Genomic DNA, 27,773 nt, shown 5'->3' on the forward strand with positions numbered 1-27,773 from the left:
TGCCCTCTTACATAAGTGTACACCATATATTAAGCCAGCCACTCACAGACAGCACCGAGACTCAGATTCCTTACGCCCCTCCCATCCTCCCTGCTCTGCGAACTGAGTCCTCTTCGGTTTCTATACTTTTTAATTATGAGACTTCACACACAAAACTAAGAACTCAGTGTTTATTAAGAGTGCGTCCTCTTTCATCTCCATGTTTTTTTTTATAATATCCATATACTGAATTATATTGTGTTTTTTTTTTTTTACACAATGATGTGTTTCTTTTCAACACACTGTTTCAATAGGCATTTTCTACATGTGGCTCAGAGTTTTGAACGAGGTAAATAGTCCCAGAAGAAAGTGACGCCATCGCCTCGGTCAGTGGGGTATAAGAGTGGGGTATAAGAACTCCTTCCACGTCACAGGGTGTGATGTCGAAACAAAGTCACGTGGCGCCCAGAAGGAGCAAGATGGAAAAAAAAGAACTTTCGCCAGCTCTCAGGGACAGCGCTGCTCCACTCTGTCACTTCCAGGTCATTAGAAGGTCAATGCAGGGGCACATTGGGCCCCCTACCTGCATCCAGAAGCCTTCCTGAAGCATTCTCCTGCTGCCTTATGATATTCCAATGGTGTGATATCTGCAGTTAGGTGAAGTCCACCATAAATGTCATTACAGCAAGTAACTTGTTCATATGTACACAAACATGTTACTCCAAATGCAGATCAGCTAAGAATAACAGATATGTGTAACATTTTATGGGCAACAGGTATTACAACCCCTAAAGTTTTTCTGTGTTAAGGTTTTATTTAACATTAAACCCTTTGACCCAAATTAATCTACAGGGGTCATTTGTGGCATCTTGTGTCAATTTGGAAGTGTTCAGATTTAGTATTCTTCAAAGTATTTTAAAAACAAAGTTCAAAAGTTTTAGCTGACGCTTTGGGTTTCGGTAAACATTGATAACCGTCACCGAAATGTAACTGAATGTGCGCAAGAATTTGCTCCTTCCACAATACTCTATTAAATACAAAAAAGGTCTGCAAATAATGAAAGATGCACCGTTCAAAAAAGTAGGTGTTTATAGGTTCCTTCCCAGTAGTTTGCAGGAATGACCTGGTGGTCAGTCACTGTAGTTTGGTTGAGGGTTTAATGTCACTGGAAACCAAAGGTCTATTAGCCATTGTGCTGTGAGGGGACAGAGTTGATAGTACATTGAGGTTCTTAGCGGTAAAAGATCTAACTAATGGTGGAGGGGCTCATGCCTGGTCAGGACCACCAAAAGGTATTGGAAGGTCCAGTGATCCGTCTGCACTAGCCTTTGAAAGGGAACTTCAACCTGGGGTTCAAACTGCAATATTTCAAAAACCATTTGGTCTAGAAAGAAGACTCAAGCTTTTCTTGATTCAGTAAAAACTACTCCAATTGAGGGGATGGACCTCAGTTTAATGGTCCTTTTAAAAATTTCCTAAGACGATCTATGTCCGCCTGAGAGTTAAGTGCTTGTAGTTTCAGGAACAATGCAGGTGCACCCTCTTTGATTGTGAAGGTGTTTGAGCGACTCCCTGACCCAGAAAGTATTCTAATATGTTAGGCAGCTGGCTTGTGTGACCTTATTTACTTGGTATTCTGTTCCCTGATTTGTCCTTCATACAAGTCCCTTTAATCAGCTGGGAATTATCTGTTGTAAGGAGATCAAGTCACATAGTTTTGACAGGCACTATCAGTTCATTCCGGCTGGCCCACATAAGCTCCTAGTGCAGGAAGATGAGCTCTTCCTTCTCTGCACAGTATCAGCAACTAGGCAACTCCACAGACTTCTTAGGCCTGTGCCCAGTCTGGAGGGAGAATGGAGACACAGCAGCTGCTTGCTGACTTTTCTATTCATTGTTTTATCTCTCCTGGTGCACAGCACCTCTTTGGTGACTAGAAGAAAAAACTAAAAATACTGACGGAAGAAGTTGGTACCTATCTTTCCCATTTAGCTGGGCCTGGCCAGTCACATGTTTCTCTAGTCCTGAATGTGTGCATATTCCCTACTTTATCTTTTTTCAGGGCCTACGTTTAGCACAAGCTATCAGTCATGTGACCAGTTTAGGCTGGCACAGTTTGGTGTGGGATGGCTCCAGAAAGAGTTGGCATTTCACAAAAGGATGGCTATCAAGAAATGGAGAAGGGGAGGGATAGACTTCACTTTGGCAAACAAACTGTTTCTGCATCAAAAAGAACCAGTTGGATGCCTGTCCCAAACCATCAGAGACATCTGATTTCGAGAGTAAAGCAAGAAATATATACATTCAAGTCTCTATTCTCTGTCCTAAAACAGAAGTCCTGCATGATTGTCAAATTCAATGGGGATAACATTGGACTGTTTCAAATATAAAACGTGCAATGGTAGGGTAACATAGCTTTACTAAGTCATGTCAAGGATTTTAGTTCATCAGAGCAGAAGTAGGGTACCATGTTACTTTGCAGTTACTTCAAAGTCAGAAGTGTGAGCCATCCTTGCCTTAAATTGACTATGTATACAGTGACAGCTGCTAACTGTATCACATATTGACATTTGAATAAAGATATGCGGAGTTCAGTTGGCCAAGTTTTATCTACATGAGTAAGGCAAATGGGTGGGTTTACATAGCCTGGGCTTTCAGCTCTCCCCAGAATAAACTGAAAGCTTTATTTACAATTGAACCTAAAGTTAAAAGGCTAAAAGCAAGGCTTTCTTCTGGAAATGGACAACTTTCTCCTATTTATCTCTCCCTCTTCCTGTCAAGATCAGTCAAATCCTTTGTGTCAGCACAGGCCTTAGGTAAATATGGATTAAGGTCTAGGAGGAGTCACTATTCACTAGCCATGGCCTGTGGTCTTCTACGGCACACCAAAAGGACAACCAGTTGCTTAGAAATAGTGTCTGATGCAGTCTGCATTAAACCTACAGTCCTTGCCTAACAGTGAGTATCAGCAAAAGGTACAAGTGGGATACCTATGAAGCGAGGAATGCATGTCCCTGGTCTCAGCCAGATTGTTAGCTACCTTAAAGTGAAGTCTTACAAGGCTGGGAAATTCTCGAATAACAGATAGGACCCCATGTACAGTACTTGTATCCTCAAAGCTTAATCTCATCGTGTGTGCTCATGTCTCCCTGGCTACTGCACTTTCACATTGACTCCTCTTATTAAGTGGAGGAAGACTGCTATTTCTCAAAAATATTAATCTATCTCAACTTTGACTTTCTCATTCCTAAAAAATCTTATTTCTTTCTTGGTCAGTAGTCCAATATTTCTTTCTACACCAAAGTTTGTCTTGCGTGTTCTTTAATGTTGGCATGTGTGGGAAATCTTTTCCTTCAACTCATTTTATTTTCCTTCTCTCATGTGATAATAGAGCATCCTTTGTGCTCAGTCATTTTGGCTGATATGCTGCCTCATTCTTAAAGTACGTGGGAAGGATTAGCGCAAACCACAGAGATGGACGGAGGGCTGAGTCTTTAAGGGACCAAGGGGCTTAAGAATTCCTGTCTCTTAGATGTGTGGCCATTATCATGATGCTCAGATGTTAAGTTAAGTTTTAACACAAGAGTAAGCTGAGAGGAGGATGTTTGGTTTAAGCCATTGATGGGGTCTCAAAATGTTTGTGTACACTCTAAGAGAATGCTGAACTGAGCTGGAGGACAATACAGACTAGCCCAGCATGTAGATAGCTAAAACCCGATTCAACGTACCTGCTGCGCTTTAACCTGTCCTCTTGCAGTTTTTTTCAGTTTTGTTTTCAAAATGGTATTTGCATTTTGCTTGGATATTTATCTGATAGAGACTACTAGCCGCAGATTCCTTCACGTAGAATTATCCCCAGGCATGAGACTGGATCCGGAAACTTTTTGCCACATCATCCCTGCGTGCCCGGGGTAGCATCACGCGACCCCGCCCAAGCTTCGTCCGCGTACGGGACGTCAGCGAGGTCACATAAGTCCCACCCTGGCGCGCCTACTTCAGTTTTTTTACTTTTCCGCGAGCAACGCGGATCCGGGATCTGCTACGGGCCTGTTTGGGGCCCCTTTTTTCTTCCTCATTATCTATTTTTTGGTGGAACAGTGTGCAAATGCCTTCAGGCTTCAAGACTTGCACGTTGTGTGGGCGTCTTATGTCGGCGACGGACCCTCACCTCATTTGTATGTGGTATTAGGGGGGAGGATCACGGCACCACTGATTGTGCGGCGTGCTAACAGTTGAAGCCGAAGTCTCGTTGGGCACGCCGGATGAAACTTCTCTCGGTGTGTCTCTCAAGGTTGGCTTCCTCTCCTCGATCAGCCTCGGCAGATGGCTTCAGATACGGCCGTTGTCGTCGTCCTCGCCCTTCTCCGATGTCGCTGGAATGCCGCTTTCCGGTGGGTAAGTGTCGCAGTTTGTCCCCTGGGGTTGGTATTCGGCCTGGCGGGGAAGTGGACTCTCCGTGGGTGATGCAGCCCCGCGTGTCATCCTCCTATCCACTGTTTCCCGGTGACGGAGCGTCGAGAGTCAAGATGGAGACATATGCGGCGGCGTTGCAGGCCTTGCTGGCGTCTTCTCCTCCTTCCCCTCCTGGGGCATCAGCAGATCCCTTGCCTTGCGCGGGGCCCTCCGCGGCACCACCGGCGGTTCCGGCCCCGACTGGTTCGGATCCATGCTTGGAGGATGTGGTGCTGTTGGGGTGTGGCCCTTCAGGGGTCCCTCCTTCAGACCACGGCGCCCCGCCCCGCCACAAACTCCAGCTGGAGTGCCTATGGTGTCGCGGGAGGTTGCTGGGGCTCGGGTCGCATCCCTCTGGGCAGGCAAAGGCCTTGTCCGTGGCTGAGCTGATGCCTCAACGGCGCCGGCACCTGCTGGCCCGGGCAGTGCCACAGGGGTCGGTGGGCCCTCTTCGCCCCGCTTTCGGTCGAGACAGGATGGTGAGCCCTCGTACCCTTCCGGGCCCCTCTCGTCCCTCCCCGCGGGCGACTGCATCATCGGAGGGCGAGTTGTAGGTTGAGTCGTCCCTGGCGCCGCTGCATGGGCCGCCGGACCACCTCCGCTACATCCTGGGCTGAGGCTGGCGGAGGGCTTCGTGTCACTTCCCTGGTCCCTTTCGTTCCTCCATGCAGGCGGCTGCCTCGGCGGAGGTCGAGTTGGTGCCGTTCCGGCGCCACCCCTTGACCCCTCCGGCCCCGGCCCCGCTCCGGTCCCCGGCACGGTGTGACTTGGAGGAGCCCTGTCCTGTAGTGTAGTTCCTATTATCCCAATAGGCTCTGCGCATTGGAATAATATCTTCAATAGTATAGACCTAGGACGGAGGTTAACTAGGTCTTCTACTGACGATATTAGACTTAAAGTTTTGTGTTTGCCAGCTAGCTCAGAGTTCACTAGAAACTTTATCGAATAGGCAAGGAGGATTTTAACCTCCCTGGATAGACAAGAAGGGATTTAGTTTCTGACAACCATAGAACATGACAACTTTGCTCTCCCCTAATCAAGAGTGTATCTCTAGAGTCGTGTGAAAACAAAAGACAACTTATTTTACTCAGTCAGTTCAGTGCATTCTTAGTTTCACCAGATTGTAGAGAAAAGGAAGAGACGGGCGTGTTCAATAAAAGATGGTATTTATTGATCAGTCTCTTTTCTCGTACAAGAGAAATGAATCGCTATTATTGCAATACTTATAGTTAAGTAAAGTGCATACAGTAAAGACAGAATTATAAAATAATACTGAAAAAGCATTGATATGGTTTCTGAGCCATATGATACTTTAAAATGGATAAAATAGATACATACATATATACATTTGACTAATCGTACTCAACTGGTGCTTCTAACCACGCCTACCCCAGTGTACCTGACCTAAGCCTAATACGTGGGCGGGAGTAGATAAGTAGCAGTTTTAAGTTAAGTTTGTTTTGCCAAGGGACTGACTCAAGAATTCTCTGCAAGGGGTTATTCAGTTCGGTACCTGAGATCTAGAATGGTGGAGGGCTGGTATCTCTTATCCCAGGTCTTGATATTCCAGCTGCCTGCGAGGGCTGCTTGGAAGCGCCGGAGCTGGATTTCTCGGCAGGAGAAAGGCAGCGTCTCGTTCTCAGCGCGTCAGGAAGGCGGGGCAGCGCCAGTGGGCTTCGCTCTCTGCTGGGCTCCTCGGCAAGTCTCGCTGCTCCAATCTCGTCACCACCGCGTGTGTTTGCTTAAGGCGATGTCGGTAATATTTATACCTGAAAGGTGCCGAGATTGACGTAAGGATGGACATATATACGTCAATAAGGATGTCATACGAACGGGTTCGTTCGCACATTCTTTTACTGAAGTTCTCGGTGAAATCAAAACAATGGCTACGGGAATTTCCAGGTCGCTGTAGGTTTGATTTGTTTTGAGAACTCCGTATTCCTTATCAGGGGCTGGAGGAATAGTGCTTGCCTAATTAGATGGCATGCGTTATGACCTAATCAGATAACGCGCTTCTGTGCCGTGGTGTGGCTTAATCAGATAACGGTTTTTGCACCGTTGGATGGCTGCTAGTTAATTATTAACCAAACCAGGGTCAGGAATAGGGGGATCGATACAGTACCTATAGAAATACATCACACCCACTCCACGTAGACTATGTCCATATTTACAAATCTAGGCATAGTGAAACTAGTAGCGTTTGTGTATACCGTACCACCCCAAAATACATTCATATGCATTCTGAAATTTGGAATTATGAAGTATACGAAACACAATCACATGTACTGTATGCACAAGCAGTATAATAATGCTAAACATATAACGCATATTTCAAACTCAGCATGAATAAATTGTGAAAACTACACATGAAATGGCTCTTTTATACAGAAGAAAAGTGCGAGACCATTTCATCACAATCATAAAGTTTTGTATGAAAATGCTAGAGGGTAGCTAATGTCTCTTGACTACCTAAAAATAGAAATTCAGTTCTTTAAGAATGTCTACTTTAAGCAGAAGATTAGTGTCCCAAAAAATTGTAAATATTTTGGAATTGAGGGAGGTGAGAGGAGAAAAAAATATTGTTCCATTTCATTGCTCTACTTTTAAAGTTGAAGGCCAAATTCAAGTTTGCAGGGAACTCCGTGTGCTAGCTTGCTCAAAGTCATTCCTTCTGCTCTGGTGAAAACATCATATCATTTAGACTGTCGAAAAAACTGTCAACAGCTTCTTGCGAAAGTTCCACTAACTCGGAAAAAGTTGTTATCATGCATTCATGAGCATGATTGCCTTCATTGATGTTTTGATCAGCATAGCTGACAGAAGGTCGTACCTGATCGATGCTGCTTTCATCTCGTACTTCACTACCCCTCAATCGTAGCGGTGAAGTCTCCACGAATGCCGTCATCAGGATAGGTAGCCGCTGGGGGCAGCACAATGCATGAGCCGTTACCAGACCCAACAAGGTTTCTGCGTCCATTGGCACATCCGATTGTAGCGTCAGACAGGTGTCCAACACGCATTCTTCGTCGCATAGCAAGCACCTTAATACAGGCATAACACAACGTTGCCACATTGGTCTAAATGAAAGAAACGAAGTCATGTTCAAGTCCCGGAGCCGTGCTAGTCCAAGGACCTTAGATATGCGGTCACGGTAGCCAATGGCTAGGATCGTTTCTTCCCTTGTCGCAGGTGTTTTGTCTGTGACATGGTCTGCCATAGCGAAATAACAGGATCAAAAATAGGATGCCTGCCACCAGTCCCAAAAGGAGAGGAAGTCCGCCAAAAATGGAAAGGACAAAGTCTGGAAAAATACCCAGGATGGCTTTGAATGGTGTCAAAATCCCTGAAAACACTGTCTTAAATACACTTGAGACACCACTGGTATCAGAAATATTTAAGATTTCGTTCAGTATTTCTGCGAAATGTATGGGGAATTTGTTGATAACAATAAATGAATCTCTGCCGTTGTCCTTGCAACTTGGAGATCATACGTTTCTTTTGATGACGTTAGCCTGGTCGGCGTCTGTAGGAGCACTGTCTTCATTCTGCTTAAAGTATCAATTCGAATAGAAGCAATTTTCAAATCGGGCCATAACCTTGCCTCCCTGTCTGGGGAATCGTTCGGGAACAATACCCGTCCACAGCACATGACCTTCCTAGTCACGGTTATGAGATAAGGTTTTCCGGGCAGCAAACTACAACATCTGCGATCTACTATTAGAATGTAACTCCCGTTCGAGAGTCTCCTAAAGAATGGTTCTATTTGTGTTGCAGGTGTGCCTAGCTGGTAACATGAAAGGTTATTTGAAGTCCCTTCACAGGCTCCATGCAAGCTAATACCCTGACACAGAAGTGTACCGCTTAGTGATCTTGCACAATTATTGCCACTAAGAAACACTTTCTGGCCTTTACTACTGACACATTCGTGTGTATAGGGCAAGTTCCATGTTGACTTAATGTACCCTTTACCCAACCTTTCATACTGGCCTGCCTGTATATATTTTTGGCAGTATTGAAACTGGAAAGTAGTTATCGGAATATTTATTATTCCATGTATTATCCATTCAATGACAGGTCGTTCTGACATTGTCAATGGTAATCGCTCAAGTTTTTCAATGCTCAGAATTGTATAGTCAGCACCCTTCTGTGCCAAACTGATTTGTTTATCAGTAAGGTTAAAGATATAAAATAATGACGTTGTGTTGATTAAACGCCAAGGCACATAGCCTGAACGCAGATTTTGTAACGTCCAGCCAAGCTGTACAATAGAACGCAATTGGGACTGACCGTGTTGTAACAACAGTAAGTCTTGCGATATTATATCTATTGCTGAAGACACAATGCTGTCTAGAGAATATATTCTGGAGGACAGAGTCATTAACCCATTGTCCACCACAGAAAGTGATTTTTCCAAATTAATACGGTCAATTTCCCGTATTTTCTCTGCTGTCTCAATTTGAGTTTCTTTCCAGGCTTCATTATAAGCTGCATATATAGAGGCCGCTATGAAACGTTTTTGACGCTGTTTGCGTGGTCCCATAATGAAATCACGCAAGTCAGCACCTTCTGTAAGTAAAGTTAGGTGTTGCTTAATTTCTGCCAGTGTGGACGTTTGTAGCCATTGAAGGCACAGCTTGCCCACGCTGTAGGTGGTTACTATCCCTGGATGTTGTCTTTGGGAATATCTAGGGTCTGGCCTGGTAAATGTGAACCCCTGTATTTTGTTCAGGAATCTGTCTTGACAGTTATTTGTATCTGTGGGCCAGATCAACCATTTTTTCCATTCAGGATGTGTTCTGTTTTGGTTTAGTATATGGTTTACGTCTATCTCAACATCTATAGAGCTATTATCGTTCACTGTTGGCTTTGGAATAGACGGTTTGTTTAAATCTTTGATTTTGGCTAAGCCAAGACAGGTAGTTTGTTGAATAGTGTCATTCAAAAATATAATTTGTTCTGGGATCATGCAGGCTCTAAACAATGATTCTATACCTTGTACTTGCCAATCTCTTGTACCCCAAACAGTTTTTGCTTCAATATTATTGTTCCAGAAATCAAAACCAAATGTATTCATTTGCTCAAAAAATTAATCTGAATATATAAATTTTGTGTTTGTAAGCATGGTCTTCATACCCGTCTTATTTGACAATTTGAAATAAAATGTTTCTGCATTACTTGTGTTAAACCCTGAAAAGTATGAATATTTATCATAAAATGTTTTCGAGCTACCTTTTGGAGGAGTAGCACAATGTTCCCATTGGTTATAATTTAAAACATTTCTAGGTTGTGTAGATAATGGTTACCATAGTGGTTGTAGCAGAACATCTGATCATAATTAGACGATCCCTGCAAATAATCATGTTCTGTAAATTTAGCAGACATCACAAGATCAGACATCATATCATTAATACTTTCAAAGTCCCAATCATCAGCAAATGTGCTTGGTTTTACAAAGTCACTTAATGAGATCTTGAATTGGTGTGGATACTTCAGGATTTCAACCGGACCATAGATTTCATAATCAGTTTTGTCCCATGCTACACCGCCTGGTATAGGATTGGCTGTGAAGTTCACTGAAGAAAGTTCTCTTTTCTCGATGTGTGAAGATGTGTGTGGTTTAAGGACCAAGTTGATTTTCTGGCTTGCTGTGTCCATTTTAGCATATTTTCCTTCAATGAAATGTCCCAAGCATAGTACCATGATGAGCCAAAGTATGAGGATAAATGCACCTAAGGCCACCCAAAATTCAATCCATGGAGAAATCAGATGGGTTTCTTTCAGCTGTTGAAAAAGTTCCTTAGCTTTATCTTTAAAAGTTTTTGTTGATGGCTGTTTTTTAGATTCACTCAGATCTTCAGATGAATCATCGAAGTTGATGAAGTCGCCGGATGCTGTTCTGTCAATTGTTCCAATTGCTTCTGGATTACTTTTTGTTCTAGAAGTTTCCTTTGTTTTATCAGCATACTCATATGTTACTTCATTGTAGGTTGGTGTGTCTCTACTAAATGTTTTTATTTGGGTTTTTAGAGGTTCAAGTTCCATTGCTTTGTTGCATACTCCTTGTTGATGATCTGTGGGCATTTCGAATGTGATTAGCCTCTTAGTTTGAACCTCTGGATGTGTAGCAAACATCGGTGTTCTACTACTTCTTGGGAGTCCACTTGGCCTACTGTTTGTTATCGGCCACATGATTGTGGTTTTACCAGGTCGATGGATACAACTCTGTTCTCCTTTTTACCAGCAAGGGGCGGTAGTACTACTAATCTTGTCCCGTTGATAGACAAGACAGGAACTGCTTTCCTGTAAGAAGGCCCAAATTCCTTCTTTACCGCGATCTTCTTTCTGACTAGATCCTCGACTTTTGGAATCCAGACAGGTCTTGCTGGGACAGGTGGTTTCTCTTCAGTGGTTGTTGGCTGTTGTTTCAACTTTATGTTGCTCAGGTCTTTTCTTGTTTCATTTACGTCCTGCAAAATAGCCAAACGATCTTTGATATCAAAGCTTTTGTCTTTAACCACTGAAGTCTGACTGTCAAGATCTTGGATCATCATTCTAGTCCCGAACAATAGTTCGTACGGACTGAATCCCCTCAGAGAATCTCTTGGCAGATTATTTAGACTACGTTGGACACTTATTAGATGTTTGACCCACCCAGCTCCCGAACCTAATACCTTTGCTGTTATAGATTGCTTTATGTCACGGTTTTTTCTTTCTACGATTCCGTTTCCCTCGGGATGAAATGGACAAGAGTACCGCAATGCAATGCCCATGCTGGTCATGGCCTCCTTATAAGCTCGAGAGCTAAAGGCAGGTCCCTGGTCAGAATGTAGCATGCCAATTGCGTATGTGCCGATAAAGACTCGCAAATCTTTTATAACAGTTCTGGCGTCAGCCGATCGCTGGGGCCACATCCATATGAATCTCGTACAAGAATCCACTGCGACCAAGATATATTTATAGTTACCATCCCTCTGTAAGGGACCACAGTGGTCCAGATAAACACAGGCTAATGGTTTATCTGAGATTAGAAGGGGTGTCTGTGCTGGTCGTCTCACCGTTGATACTTTCATTCTTTGACATATTTCACATTCTAGAACATAGTTCCTTGTCTGTCTTCTCATTTGTGGCCACCAGTATCTCTGCTTTAGTAATGATACTGTGGCTGAAACGCCAGCATGTACAGAAGCAAGCCCTTCGTGTGCCGCTATGATGAGTCCTAACCTATGTTCCATGTTTGGAATCGCCCTATCCCCCACTCCAGGGATTCGAGCAAACGGAACATTATTTGCATCAGTTATGTATGAGTACTTTACTGGAAAGCCTTTTGGGAGTGTTTCTATCGCTTCTTTTACTGTAGCGCTGACAGCCTGTAATATTTCGCTGTCTATTTTTGTATTTGACCGGGTGATGGTAGCTACGGAAGTCGTTTGCACAGCTGCCTTCGCGGCCTCATCAGCCAATGAATTCCCTGCAACGTGAACGCCATCACGTTGATGACTCAGTGTATGTATCACGTGAGTCTTTTGTAGTTCTTTTTGTAAAAGAACTACTTGTTCCCAAAGCATTTTATGCTTGATTGTGCCACCTTTCGCATCTTTAAAACCATTCTGAACCCAGATCTGTAAGTATTCATTGTAAGATTGAACGCAATAATACGAATCGCACACTATGAGTGTGGGGAATTCTCGATCGGTATTTTCAAGCGCCATCTTGAATGCCAGTAGTTCTGCTCGCTGAGCTGTACAATCTCCTAGAGATTGCGTTTTAGTGACCAGTGGTTTAAATTTTCCTTCGTGCCAGTGACCTTTAACAATCGCGCACGCAGCACTGTAAGCTTGTTTACCCCCCACTGCGGGTTGTGCTGATCCGTCTGTATATATTATACAGCCGTAATGTTCTAGAGGCAGAATCTCGGTTGGCGGAGGACATTCAAATTCATATTGGAGAAATTCTTGTGTTTTTAAGTTGGGATCAAATTCGTATACCACGTCTGTTGCAGCAAGAGAGTTAGCCCACTGTATCCACCTTGGATGGAGTGCTTTAGCATTCGGAATGCTCGCCTTCGTTACCGCCTCCAGGGCTGGTATCGGTGTCACGATGATTATTCGTTTACCTTGTGCTAGGGCCCGCTCCTTTGCTACAGCAGTCTGTACCGCGGTCAGAATTTTTTCCGTTGGGCTAAATTTCATTTCAGCTTTTGTGTACAAGTGTGATTTGTATGCAATTGGTACCTTTTCTCCCTCATTAGAGGTCAGGTATGTGAATCCGCATCTTCCTGGGATGACTCGAATCACAAGGTTGCGTGTGTTATCACGTGTTTGTAATTTTGTTTTAATTAACATGTCTGTATGTAAAGATCTCAATTTCTGTGTGTTTTTGAGTCCAATTGATTCTTTTAAAATCTGGTTTTATTAGATCATAAAGGGGTTTGACCCTTTCTGCGTAATTGATAATGTAAGTTCTTCCGAAATTCAGGAAGCCTAGAATTGATTGTAGGTTTTTTAGTGTTCTAGGTGCTTGGATTACAGCACATTTCTCTAGGAAATTGTCAGCCAGGCTTTTGCCTTCACTTGATAGTTCATATCCTAAAAACAGGACTGTTAGATGGGCAATTCTAGATTTTTTAAAGTTGAATTTGTAACCCTCTGCTGCGAACCCAAGTATTATGGTGTTCACTCTCTTCAAGTGAGTATCCAAGTCATCGTCTGTTAGATAGATGTCGTCGACATAAGATAATGCCTCGTCATCATATGTTTGTAGTAATTCTGTTACTCTCGCTGAGAATAACCCTGGGCTGTTCTTGTGCCCCTGGGGTAAACGACAGAAATGTTTTTGTGAGCCATTTACTGAGAACGCCGTCAAATATCTGCTCTCTGGTGCTATATTCTGACAAAAGAATCCATTAGAGATGTCTAATGTTGTTTTGTATTTTTTGCGCACTATGTTATTAATTAGTGCAGCACTATGCGAGTTTTGTACTGCAAAGGTTTTGCAACATGAGTTAAGGTGTCTGTAGTCCAAAACAAGACGATATGAATTGTCTGGTTTGGAGACAGGAAACAAAGGATTGTTCATTTGTGAGGTGCAAGTTTCAATCACCCCCTGGTATTCAAGCTGATCTAGGATCTCTTTTACCTGTTTTTTAGCTTCTTGCTTAATTGGGTACTGCCTTTGTGCAGTAGGTTGCGATTTTAACTGGATTTTGTGAGGAGGAGAGTCCTCATCCCATCCCACATGATTTTTATATAAAGCAGGAGCTTGAGCTACTGCCCACTTTCTTGCAAGTGTATATTTTTTATGAATTGGAATATGATTTGAGAAGGCAGGCATAATTATTTCTTCGCCATGTGGGCACTCCCTGACAAACTCGGGTGGCCAGTCTCGTTCAGCTAGAAGGATGTCATAGCCCTCGGAGAGATTATCCCAAAATAGACCCCTTATTTTTCTAGTCTTATCCCCCTCTATACGCAATGTTATTTCGTATATTTTATGAGGTTTGCTAACCCTGGTATCTGCAGTTTCCACTTGAATGTATTCATTCGTGTCCACTGTCTCCAGATGATTCATAAGGACTTTGCGAGCTATGCTCACTTCTGCTGCGCTGTCTAGCATTAACTGAGCCCATTCTCCGTTTTTCAGCTGTGTCCTCAGTATTCTCGGCATTGTTGATTACTTTAATACTCGCTACCTTCTTTTTTGGAAAATGTAATTTTTTATTCAGATGAGCAGGTTCCTTGTCTTTGGACTTGACGTGCTCTTCCCTGTGTTCTGATCGTCCTCTTCTTTCCGATTTCTGCGAGGAAGTCTGAAAAGATTGAGAGGGACGTGTATCAATATCTTTATCTATCAGGTTTTTTTATATTATCCCTATTTCTAAGGTTGTATTTTTTCACAGAGGGCTCCCTTTGGGGAGACTTGCGTCCTTGGTCAGGAGATCTTTCTCTCCGCCGAGGAGACCTTCCTCTGGACTGGAATCTTTTTTCTTTAGGATTGGATTGTTTATTTCCATCCCAGCTCTTTTTTTGAGTGTTTAAATTAATTTTAATAAATACCTTTTCAGGACTTTCAACTAGTTGGGGTTTCACTGGTATTCCACCCAAACTATCTCTTCCTAGTTCTTCATAGGATTTTTCTATGATTCTGGCAATTTCAGATGGTTGGTCTGCTATATTTGTCTCTTTTAACCTCTGGCGGATCGCCACATTTGCTGCTTCTCCCTTTATGTTGGCTAATAATATTGCCGAGACCTGCTTGAAGTCTTTCAGTAATTTCATACCAAGAGTTAAAGCAGGTTCTGGACCGTATTCATCTTGAATTTGTTTTAGCACATCTGGTATTACTGACATGGATGGTACACCATGTGTTTTTGTGTAAATGGAAGCAAAGACTGTTCCCCAAGTGTCACAGTCCTCCACGTGTGGTGCGATTCCCATTGGAAGACAGATAGTCAGAATCCTGTGTTTCTCAACAGGGGTGGTATCTGGAAACACCGCCTCTATTTGAGTGATTTTTTGTGCTAGCCAGAAAGGAATTTGTTCCCGTTTTGCGGGTACTTTACCTAGACAGGACTGTATGTTCTGTGGTGTAATTTTATTTGTGTTCCCCTGATGAGGGGTCAGCTGTGGAATTTTAATTGCTGGTTGTACTGTTGAAGTCCGCATTACATATTGGACTAATTGTCTATGTATTTTTATTAATTGTTTTAGCTGTGCTAAAAGGTCTGCTGCAGGCATTTCCTCAATGTCTGGATGTGGTGTGTATCCGGCTAGGACCGGCCACGTTGCTCCTGGTCTACCTAGTGGACCGAGCCTGGTGATGTGATTATTATGTTTTAGGGCGCCATTAAACAAGAGCAGGTGCTCTTGGAATTTGAGTGGTATTTCCACCTCCTCAAAAGGAATGTACTCATTAGGAGGTTCCTCTGTTTTGTAATAGTGGAACACCTTTGTTACAGCGTTTGCTGCTGGAAAATTTATCCATGAATAGAATACCTCTGTCTGCCGATATTCGTGTGCCTCAATTACGAATGACTGTACCACCTCTCGATGTCAGTCCATTTTCTATAAGTTTTAAAGTTATAGATTTTCTTATGTTGACCGGGATGAGTATTATATCCGGGTCATTTCCCTGCATAGTAGTATCAGCTGCTACTAGTTCAGCTGCTATTCTAACTGTCTCTCTTTCTTCTTCACTGTCTGTCATTTTACCGACAGGAAGGTTCTTCTGTTTGTTTACAGATCAGGTTTCCACGGAAACAAAGATTAGATGCACAATATTTTGGAACCGTGTATCCTTCAACGTTGAATAAACCAAGAACCATACATAGGAGTTTCCTCCTGCGAAGTTTGGCGGATATGACCTTTCACCCACTCCAGACGTCTTTGGAGTATTATGGGAAAAAAGGGTCTCTGTGTGAAAAGCACGACTGAGTTACTCTAATGTCTTGCGTTAGTTTTATCGCCTATCCAAACGTTGGGCGCCATGTAGTGTAGTTCCTATTATCCCAATAGGCTCTGCGCATTGGAATAATATCTTCAATAGTATAGACCTAGGACGGAGGTTAACTAGGTCTTCTACTGACGATATTAGACTTAAAGTTTTGTGTTTGCCAGCTAGCTCAGAGTTCACTAGAAACTTTCTCGAATAGGCAAGGAGGATTTTAACCTCCCTGGATAGACAAGAAGGGATTTAGTTTCTGACAACCATAGAACATGACAACTTTGCTCTCCCCTAATCAAGAGTGTATCTCTAGAGTCGTGTGAAAACAAAAGACAACTTATTTTACTCAGTCAGTTCAGTGCATTCTTAGTTTCACCAGATTGTAGAGAAAAGGAAGAGACGGGCGTGTTCAATAAAAGATGGTATTTATTGATCAGTCTCTTTTCTCGTACAAGAGAAATGAATCGCTATTATTGCAATACTTATAGTTAAGTAAAGTGCATACAGTAAAGACAGAATTATAAAATAATACTGAAAAAGCATTGATATGGTTTCTGAGCCATATGATACTTTAAAATGGATAAAATAGATACATACATATATACATTTGACTAATCGTACTCAACTGGTGCTTCTAACCACGCCTACCCCAGTGTACCTGACCTAAGCCTAATACGTGGGCGGGAGTAGATAAGTAGCAGTTTTAAGTTAAGTTTGTTTTGCCAAGGGACTGACTCAAGAATTCTCTGCAAGGGGTTATTCAGTTCGGTACCTGAGATCTAGAATGGTGGAGGGCTGGTATCTCTTATCCCAGGTCTTGATATTCCAGCTGCCTGCGAGGGCTGCTTGGAAGCACCGGAGCTGGATTTCTCGGCAGGAGAAAGGCAGCGTCTCGTTCTCAGCGCGTCAGGAAGGCGGGGCAGCGCCAGTGGGCTTCGCTCTCTGCTGGGCTCCTCGGCAAGTCTCGCTGCTCCAATCTCGTCACCACCGCGTGTTTTTGCTTAAGGCAATGTCTGTAATATTTATACCTGAAAGGTGCCGAGATTGACGTAAGGATGGACATATATACGTCAATAAGGATGTCATACGAACGGGTTCGTTCGCACATTCTTTTACTGAAGTTCTCGGTGAAATCAAAACAATGGCTACGGGAATTTCCAGGTCGCTGTAGGTTTGATTTGTTTTGAGAACTCCGTATTCCTTATCAGGGGCTGGAGGAATACTGCTTGCCTAATTAGATGGCATGCGTTATGACCTAATCAGATAACGCGCTTCTGTGCCATGGTGTGGCTTAATCAGATAACGGTTTTTGCACCGTTGGATGGCTGCTAGTTAATTATTAACCAAACCAGGGTCAGGAATAGGGGGATCGATACAGTACCTATAGAAATACATCACAGTCCGGTGTCTCCGTCGGCGCTGGAGGGTGTCGGCGCCCTGCCTCGGGCGGCGGACTCTAGGGCTCCGCACAGGGGTCATGCAGCAGATTCGTCTTCAGACACTCCCTCTTCTCCGGAGGTTGCCTGCATACTGGTGTCATCCTCCTCAGAGACAGGCCGCCGCGTGGTGTCTTTTTCTCTGGCTTCATCGAAGGGCGGCTCCCCGTCATTTCTGAGGCTGAGTTGTTCTTCGGAGGAGTGGCAGGCTACCCATTCTTCGGTTCCTTCTGACTTCCAAGTCGGCCTTTGCCTGCCCCGCTTGGCTTCGGGGACAGGCGCCTTAGTTTGCAACCGTCGCCCACGGAGGAGCTGCTTTCTCCACCGGAGGCGGGTGCGGCCTTCGCTCACGCGGAGTCCACGGCTGTGGGCATTCTGTGCATGGGTGACCCGATTGCTCACTTCCCGGCGGACCATCTCTTGGAGGTTCTCCACCATGGCTACGGTGGGAGGGAGATCGTGCTTCCCTTTGAGGGTTCGCTCCTTTCTTCCCTGACGGGGGTTTGGAGGCACCCTGCCTCAGGGGATCTGGTGCCTCAGCACCTCCTGCACCGGCACCTCCCGGCGCCGCGTGACCCGGCGTGTCTTTACCTCCACCCATCTGCCTCCACTCCACTTTTACGGACTGCTTTTCCCTCCATGCCGCCGCTGTTGACTCCCCCGACCCGGGAGGCCCGCTGGCTGGACTCATGGGGGCGCAACATGTTCGCCTCGACCAGCGTTGCCGTGGCGGCCTTTAACATCTTATGTGTGTTGTCTAGGGCCTCCTCTTGTTTATAGGACTCAGCTGAGTCTTTGGGATACGCAGCCTCCCAAGAGACTGTTCAAGTGGACTTACGGCATCATGCGCTGGATGGCCTGGAGCTAGTGGCGTTTATTCTCCGCTCCGCTCTAGACATCTCAGAGGTGCTGGGCCGGTCCATGGCTTCCTCAGTCGCCCTCCGTCGCCATGCTTGGCTTCGGGACGGAGTGTTTCCCTCAAAATATTCGGAAGCGGCTGATTGATCGTCCGTTTGATGGCAGCCTGTTATCTCATGCCCTGGCTGACTCCTACATCCAAAGGTTACTGGCGGGGCTCCGTCCTCCGCCCTATCCGCCTCCTCCTCCTCCCCCTCCTCAGTGACTGCTGAGTTGAGCTGATTCTGGGCTTTTCTGTGGGCCGGTTGCCCTTGCTGTGGAGCGCGTTTTTAGGCCAATTGAGTCCTCCTTGCGTCCTCCTTGCTGAGACTATGGCGTTGTTGGCTGCTGGACGGCCCTTTGTGTGTGTGTTTCTGCTGAAGTTGTTTGCACAGACTTGGCCCTGAGATTAGGCCTTCTGTTTTCTCTAGGGCTGCTTAACAAGCCTTCCGCGGGGGTTTCTTTGCCCGAGGCTCCTTTTGGTTTTTTCCTCTGCTGCGGAAGTTCTTCCAAAGAGGGTTCCCATATCTTGGGATTTACCGTACTCTATGTGGGGTAGTGATAGCTGTTATATAGCTTGCGCTCGGCTAGGGAGTTCTGGTCACCTTTGGGTGCTGGTTTTCCATGGCGTTTCTGTATGTTGCTTTTGCTTCTTGAGGTCTTATGCGCGGCCCCTCGTAGTGGTGTGTCCGAGCATTTCCTCACCTTCCTTCTGTCTTGAGGGCTGGGATTATTCTGTGTGCTCCGTTGTCAGGCGTCGCCTGCCCTGTCTTCCTAGGGCCCCGGGTGGTTGTTCCTGCTTCTGGCGGCTTATGACTGTCGGCGCCGATCTGGCTCGCCTGTTGCCCTCCATCTGGAGGGAGCTTGCCTTCCTTCCCCTCATTTCCTTGGGCTCTCTTGGCTTCTTCTTCCTCCTCTTCCTGCCTTGATATTGGATGAAAGCTCTATTGCCTTTTAGGGGAGTGGGGTGCTTCGGCCTCTCTGGCCTTGCCCTTGGTTCCTCTGCTGTAAGTGTACGGGCCTCTTGAATCTTCTTTCTTCCTCCTACCTCCTACCTCCTACCTCCTCTTGGGGTTGGTGGTGTTCTGCTTGTGGGGGTTCCTCTTGCCTGGCAGGGACGAGGTTACTTACCTGGTCCGTGTATCTTGTCCCCTGTGGGACCCTCTGTTCTGTCCAGGCTGGTGGGATCCTTTCGCAGACCCTCTTGCCCCATGGGTATTGCTAGGGTATCTATTCTATGTGAAGAAAACTGCAGCTAGTAGTCTCTATCAGATGTACAAGTTACTTATCTTCAGTAACAATGTATCTGGTAGAGACGATTCTAGCCACAGATTCCTTTACGGCCTGCCCTTCCTCCCCGTTCTGCGAGGATCCTTGGGTTGGTCTTCGGTACTCGCTTCCCGGTGGGGGGCTGTGCCTCCTGTGAGTGCCTTCTTTGCTCTTGACGGGTGGCTCCGTCTGGTTACGATTCATTCCTCTCGATTCTTGGAGGATGGGGTTAAGGTGCTCTTGTGCCCCTCTGCTCTGGCTGCTCCAGGTTTGGGGGTGGTTTGCCTTCAATATCTGTCCTTCCCTCCCCTCCCTTCCTCTCCTCTTGCTGCTAGGGGTCCTGGCCCCTCTGCTAACCTCTGAATAGGGGTCCTCTGGCCATGCTTTGCCCATGTTCCTTGGGGGGTGGTTGCCCTCTGTTCGAGGCATGTGGGCTGCTAAATTCATATCTTAGCATTAGATCGCCGCCTAGTGTTGGGTCCGGATGATCGCACATTGTTGTCCTGGAAGAGTCTTCGAAGTATCCTGAGATAGGTGGCTCCTCCCCTGGACTACAGTGCGCATGGGCATCGGCTCCATCCCCAGATTGTTTTTTTCCGCCATTGGGTTCGGATGCGGTCTCGACCTCTCTCTGTCGGAACCGAGAAAAACTAACTTTTTAAGGCCAAAAGGCCTTGTTTTCATAGCGTCGGTATTGTTTGCGCACGGTCTCCAGTTCTTCCGTCTCTTGGAGTCGGATTCAGCGGAGTTTTTTCACTCTTCGCACATCGAGGCCTTCTCATCGCGACACGACTGCAACTTTCCAACATGGAGCGGAGTCCGTTTAAGTTCTGTCCGCTCTGTGGGTCCAAATACCCACATATAGATTTGCACCCCGTCTGTAACAAATGCCTTTCACCAGACCATGACGACGGAAAGTGCAAGGCCTGCGCACAATTCAGGTCTAAGAAGACTCTCAAGCTTCGGCGCGCGGTGCGCCTGGAGGCCAGACAAGCGGCCCCGGATCCGGAAAACATTTTCGGCGACCAAGAAGAGGAGGACCAGAGTCATCATCTCCAAATCTCCCCGCCCGAGACGGAGGTCGAGGCGGATCCGGTAGACGACGACGGAGTCGTGGGTCAAGGCCTTGAATACGTCGACGAGGTAGGGGACGTCGAAGAGAATTATGGGGCCGCGGAAGATAACTCAGGGGACGAGCTATGCCCCGAAGGTTACGAAGATCACGATCGGGTCACGGGATCACCTGTTGGCCTTACCCAAGACCCCGTACCGCAAGCCACGGCCCCGCCTTCAGGCCCGGCCACGGACACACTTGCTGCGCAGCACGTTTCGAAACCGAAACCGAAACCTACGGTATCGACAACACCTAAAATGGCCGACCCGAAAACGAAACCGAAACTTATGGACTCGAGCGTCCCTAAAATGGCGGCCGTACCTATGAAAGCTACCGCACCGGCTACTTCATCGACTCCGTCGGCCTCCGGTCCACAGAAGTCGAAGAAATCGGTCGATTCCACAGGGTCGAAGTCGGCGCCAGAGGAGGGATCCTCTAAGAAGGGTGGTCGGCACGGGTCAACCGCTGCGACACCGTCCAAGCACGCCAAAGCCAGCGGCACGGCTCCGGTTCCGACTGGGACTTCCTTAGTCGGACGCGTGGTGGACACGGAGGCGACACAAGCACACGGATCGAAGGCTGGCACATCTGCGCATCGGTCCAAGGACTCTGGGTCGGCGGCGGCAGCATCTTCGTCCAAGACTCAGAAGGGCCAAGACGTCGGATCCGAGGGGAAAGTCAAGCCATCCTCGTCGGCGCAAAAGGCCACTGCAAGTGAAGCGTCCCTCATCGCCTCTTCACTACAGAGAATCAGGGAGAAGGCCGCTGCTACGTCGGCTCCGATGCCATCGCCACACACTCCGGCAAAGCCTGCGAGTAAACTTCTTTTCCTTCTGCCACCAAAAGAGGCGCCGAAGGCCTTTTCAACGAAATCGACGCCAAAGAAGTCGGATTCTTCAACGGCAGGGGCACTTTCAAGTCGGGTACTCGACTCAGAAGAGGATTCTGAGCGTTTTATCGACGCCGACACAGGCAAATTGACCCTTTACAAGAGGAGGATCACTTCAGAGCCAGTGGACTCCTATGTCATCCCCCTGAAGAAGAAAAGGCTTCCTCAAGACGCTTCAAGCCTCATAGAACCTATCCAGCCTCCTCCAAGGAGGAGCCCTACACCCTCACCAGATCACTCTGAGGGTGAGGGATATGATGAGGATGACCAATACACCTTCCCCATCAATGACCCAGATGCACAGCCAGATTCATATGATGACATTGGTGACCAAGGCACCCAAAGTGTGGGGCAAGACCCACAGCCTTTCAGTGCACGTGCATCCCCAACAGAGGACTCTGCAGGTTTTCATGCACTCATTGAGAGGGCAGCTGCTAATCATGATGTGGACATGCATGCTGACCCAGTTGAAGAAGACTTTCTATTTGACACTTTTTCAGTCTCTGAAAGATCAGTGAAGACGCTGCCTATGCTCAAAGGGGTCCTCAAGCATGCTACGGACATCTTTAAAGAGCCTACCAGAGCGAGAGTGGTCAATCCACGTATCGAAAAAAAGTACAGACCAGCACCTGCAGACCCTGCATACATTCGGGGACAGTTGCCACTGGACTCTCTTGTGGTCGCAAATGCCAGGAAACGGGCCAACTCCCAGACGACGGGTGAAGCTCCTCCCCCGGACAAAGAGTCCAAGGTGCTAGAGGCAGGAGGCAAAAGAGTAGCTGCACAAGCTGCCAATTTTTGGCGTATTGCAAATACACAAGCACTCTTAGCACGTTACGATAGGGCGCATTACGACACCCTAGAGCAGATTGTACAACACCTGCCTCCGCAGTTTCAAGAGGGCACCAAACTGCTTATAGAGGAGGGAAAACTGATCTCCAACGCAGCCATCAAGTGTGCACTTGACGCCGCAGACACAGCAGCTAGGGCTATCAACACTAGCGTCATGCTAAGACGACAAGCTTGGCTCCGCATATCAGGGTTTAAACCAGATATCCAGACAACCATACTTAATCAGCCAGTCACTCCTGATAGACTGTTTGGTCCAGATGTTGACACCACCCTAGAAAAAATTACAAAAGACACCGAAACTGCTAAGTCAATGGGGGCCCTACAGTCACAACAGTTTCGTGGCAATAATTTTCGTCGCTCAGGTGCGCGTGGAGTCACCAGAGGACAGATGGGTCAACAATCGCAATTCTCTAGAGGTGGAGCACAATCCTCGTACACCAAACAGAACAAGGGGGGTTACCGAGGAAACCGCACCAGAGGACGCGGCAGAGGGAACAACAACTCCCGCTCCTCTACCCCAAGCAAACAGTGACTCTGTCACTACCCCCGACCACTTGACACCTGTCGGGGGGAGACTGCAGCAGTTCCTGCCCGTCTGGAGAAACATCACCACAGACAGGTGGGTGCGACAACTAGTCCAGTACGGTTATTGTCTAGAGTTGAAATCCACTCCACCCAACATTCCACCAAGGCAAAGGCCTATGTCCGCAGAGCACTTGCACTTATTGCAGCAGGAAGTAGTGGCGATGCTGCAAAAAGGCGCAATCGAGCTCGTGCCAGTGGAACAGGAAGGCACAGGGGTATATTCCCTGTACTTCCTTATTCCAAAGAAGGACGGATCTCTCAGACCCATTCTAGATCTACGTCCCCTCAACCTGTATATACTGTCAGAACATTTCCATATGCTTACACTGCAACAGATTCTTCCCTTGTTAAACCAAGGGGACTTCTTAGCAACCTTAGATCTCAAGGATGCTTATTTCCACATTCCACTACACCCGTCCCACAGGAAATACCTCAGGTTCACTATCCAAGGCAAGCATTACCAGTTCAAGGTCCTACCCTTCGGAGTCACCACAGCCCCAAGGGTGTTTACCAAGTGTCTGGCGACAGTAGCAGCGCACCTCAGGAGGCAGAACATCCATGTCTACCCCTACCTGGACGACTGGCTCGTTCAAGCCAAGTCGGAACGACAGTGCGCCGCGGACATGTCGACTACCATTCACCTCCTTCACAATCTAGGTTTCTCGTTGAACTACCCAAAGTCGCATCTTCAGCCGGCACATGTCCGGCAGTTTCTAGGTGCGACGATCAATACCCTGACGGCCATGGCTCAACCAAACCAAGTCAGGATAGACAGCATGCAGTCTCTAATCCAGAAATTCAGACCACAACACTCGCTTCCAGCGAGAGTGTTCATGCAGTTGATAGGCATGATGGCCTCCTGCATCTTCATAGTCCCTCACGCACGGTTACATATGCGCCCGCTCCAGGAGTGCTTAGCAAATCAGTGGACACAGGCTCAAGGACAATTAACAGACCTAGTGTTGGTTACCAGTCGGGCATACGACTCTCTGCATTGGTGGACTCCACACAACCTTTGCAAGGGCCGACTGTTCCAGGAGCCAGTGCCACAGATTATCCTGACAACGGACGCATCTCTCCAGGGATGGGGAGCTCATCTGCTCACTTACACAGTGCAGGGACTATGGACGACGCAGCAACAGAAGATGCACATCAACTATCTGGAACTGATGGCAATCTTCATGGCGCTCAAGTCCTTCATTGTACATCTGTGCAACAAGGTAGTGTTAGTCCGGACGGACAACATGACCGCGATGTACTACATTCAAAAACAGGGGGGCACCCACTCGCCACAGCTGTCTCATCTGGCTCAGGGCATGTGGCGGTGGGCCATTCAGAGGAACATCTTCCTCATGGCAGAACACCTCCCGGGCAAGGACAATCAGATGGCGGATCTGCTCAGCAGATACAGCCATCAAATGCACGAGTGGGAGTTACACCCATCTGTACTCCACCCGTACTTCCAGCAGTGGGGTCATCCGGAGATAGACCTGTTTGCCACAAAAGAAAACGCAAAATGCCAACACTTTGCCGCCAGGTTTCCTCACCCACAGTCGCAGGGGAATGCGATATGGATGAACTGGTCAGGCAAATTTGCGTACGCTTTTCCGCCAGCCCCTCTGATACCGCTGGTGGCAAGAAAGCTAAGGCAGCACGCGATGACTCTCATCCTGGTTGCTCCAACGTGGGCGCGCCAAGCGTGGTACACCACGTTCCTCGAACTCTCAGTGGTGCCGCATCAGAGACTGCGCCTCACGCCCAGACTTTTGACGCAGAACCATGGAGAAATTCAGCATCCAGATCCGCAACAGCTCAACCTGGCGATCTGGCTCCTGAAGTCCTAGAGTTTGGATACCTTAACCTGCCTCCGGAATGCATGAACATCATCAAGGAGGCAAGGAGGCCAACTACCAGAGCATGCTATGCTGCAAAATGGAAGCGCTTTGTCATTTATTGTACAGCCAATGACATCAACCCGCTGGATGCATCTATCCCTAACATCATTTGCTATCTGTTGCATCTTTACAAGTGCAATCTAGCGTACACTTCCATTCGGATACATCTATCCGCCATAGCAGCTTATCTTCAGAACAGGCAGCATCTCTCTGTCTTCAGAGTGCCTGCCATTAAGGCCTTCCTTGAAGGTCTGAAACGAGTCATTCCCCCAAGAACACCACCAGCTCCGGTGTGGAACCTCAATGTGGTCCTCACCAGACTGATGGGACCACCATTTGAGCCACTGCACTCGTGTGAACTCCAGTTCCTAACGTGGAAAGTAGCTTTCCTGATAGCTATTACGTCACTGAGGCGGGTTAGTGAGCTACAAGCGCTCACAATCCAAGAGCCTTTCATTCAAATTCATCCAAATAGGGTAGTGCTACGCACTAACCCCAAATTCCTTCCGAAGGTGGTGTCACAGTTTCATCTCAACCAAACTATTGACTTGCCGGCATTCTTCCAAAACCCACAAACGGTGGCGGAAAGAATGCTCCATACCTTAGATGTACGGAGGGCGTTGATGTACTACATAGACAGGACACAACCCTTTAGGAAAACAAAACAACTTTTTGTTGCCTTCGCACCACAACACAAAGGCAACCCTATTTCCAAAGCAGGAATAGCCAGGTGGATTGTTAAGTGCATCCAAATCTGTTATCAAAAGGCCAAGCGCACTTTAACGATACCCCCAAGGGCGCACTCCACACGCAAATTGGGGGCATCCATGGCTTTCCTAGGGAACATTCCTTTAGAGGACACATGCAGAGCAGCCACGTGGGTTACACCACATACCTTTACAAAACACTACTGTGTTGATGTGCATTCCAAGCTGCAAGCTGCTGTAGGGCAGGCTGTTCTCAAGACACTTTTTCAGGTTTCTGCAGCTGGCACGGGCAACCGCCGCTGATGGAGGGACTGCTATGTATTCTATGCTAAGATATGAATTTAGCAGCCCACATGCCTCGAACTGAATATGCTACTTACCAGTATGCATCTGTTCTTGGCATGTAGGGCTGCTAACATTCATATCGCCCACCCTCCTCCCCGGTGCCTGTCGCAGCTGCAGATGTACTATTGTATTCAGTCATTAGCATGGACATCCTTTACACTTTTCACTCCATCTTCTGCCACAATGGCGAAAAACAATCTGGGGATGGAGCCGATGCCCATGCGCACTGTAGTCCAGGGGAGGAGCCACCTATCTCAGGGTACTTCGAAGACTCTTCCAGGACAACAATGTGCGATCATCCGGACCCAACACTAGGCGGCGATCTAATGCTAAGATATGAATGTTAGCAGCCCTACATGCCAAGAACAGATGCATACTGGTAAGTAGCATATTCAATACTGGGTGGCTAGGAGGTTTGTTGTTCCTGTCTGTCTTGAGACTGCCCGCCCTTCCTTGTTTCTGGCTGTGGGTGGTAGGCCTGCTACATGGATCATGCCTTTTAAGCATGTTCCTGGTCTCCAGGACACGGGGGGAAGGGGACGGCTGTCTACATACTGGCAGGGTGGCTGTTCAGGGCTCTGCTCTGTTCTTTCTTCTGCCCCCGCCTTTGAACACTGCAGTGTTGCACTGTTCCTTATAGAGTCGTTGTCTCCATTCTCTTTTTCTGCTCTTTCACACACTGTTCCCATGCTCCCACAGTTTTTTGTCTGGTGGCTCCGCGTTGTGATGCGGAAAAGTTCTCCGAAGAAAACTGACGTAGGCGCGCCGGGGTCGGACTTATGTGACCGGCACGCAGGGATGCTGTGGCAAAAAGTTTCTGGATCCAGTCTCACACCTGGGGATAATTCTACGTGAAGGAATCTACGGCTAGAATCGTCTCTACCAGATACATCGTTACTGAAGGTAAGTAACTCGTAAATCATGTATGTTAAGGATAAGTCGCTTTTTGGGGTCAAGCACGCCTGTTTGTGGACATGTCGGGAAATGTGCAGCCAAGGTAGATCCTTTTGGTTCTAATTCCAAGTTCAGCTAGCATGCCCATGGTTGTCAGTCTGATCTTCATATTCCTCCAGAGACACCCGATGCTGGTACCACATGACAAACACAAAAACAGTGATGTTGCACCCGTTATATACATTTATTACGTATTGGTTGTAGCACATGGTTTATAGTTACACTCTTATTTAAAAAAAATATATTAACAGTAAGTTGTGTATGTTTTTCAGCTTTCCTTGTAACAAATCATTATTTTGAGAAAGCCTAATTTTCCCCAGAAAAGATGAAAAACTGGAAAGTTAATGCATTCGGTTATGTTTACACACTTCACAGGAGCTGAAGAGAAGATTATTGGGGAGTTTAGAGAGATGCATGGTCTTGGGGCTCCTGACTTTCACCTGCAAGCAATGGTTCAATCTGCTGGTAAACTGGTTCTTATTGATAAGCTCCTCCCAAAGATGAAAGCAGGTGGGCACAAAGTCTTGATTTTCTCTCAGATGGTGCGCTGCCTTGACATTCTTGAGGACTATCTCATACACAAAAGGTAATATTCCCTTTAATTATAAGGATTATTTTCTTTTCTGACCCACATGTTTGTGCTGATCCTCTGTTGTTTAAAGGTTAATTTTGAGGGGGGGGGTGGGAGGGGTGATTGGTTGATTGTTTTAAATCTCAGCAACTAGTAATTACTCTTGACTGCAGTCCCATCCACTGTCTCTCTCTCCCCAGCCCCCCGCCACAGCCAAGATAACTCTCCCAAGAGCAAGTCCATTCTAAACAGGAAAGAACGCAACCCAGACTGGTTTTAGCCAATTTAGGCCTTGTCAGTAGGGTACTACTCGTGTCCTTTGGCACTATGAGCACAGGACCCATGGCTGACCATACCCATCACACACAGGGTGTAGCACTGACAAGGTT

The 27,773-nt window shown here is 46.7% G+C and overlaps 1 protein-coding gene across 2 annotated transcripts in view; it reads left to right on the plus strand.

The window, feature by feature from the left end:
- CHD9 (chromodomain helicase DNA binding protein 9) overlaps positions 1 to 27,773 on the plus strand; it is a 2,123,706-nt gene that overhangs the window by 875,730 nt on the left and 1,220,203 nt on the right. For both annotated transcript variants that reach the window (XM_078670246.1, XM_078670247.1), the window contains exon 18: positions 27,189 to 27,399. In XM_078670246.1, the coding sequence (XP_078526372.1) occupies positions 27,189 to 27,399 (211 nt within the window). The remainder of the gene's footprint in view (positions 1 to 27,188; positions 27,400 to 27,773) is intronic.

This window comes from Lissotriton helveticus, chromosome 12, assembly GCF_964261635.1.
Source record: "Lissotriton helveticus chromosome 12, aLisHel1.1, whole genome shotgun sequence".
Taxonomy (NCBI): domain Eukaryota; kingdom Metazoa; phylum Chordata; class Amphibia; order Caudata; family Salamandridae; genus Lissotriton; species Lissotriton helveticus.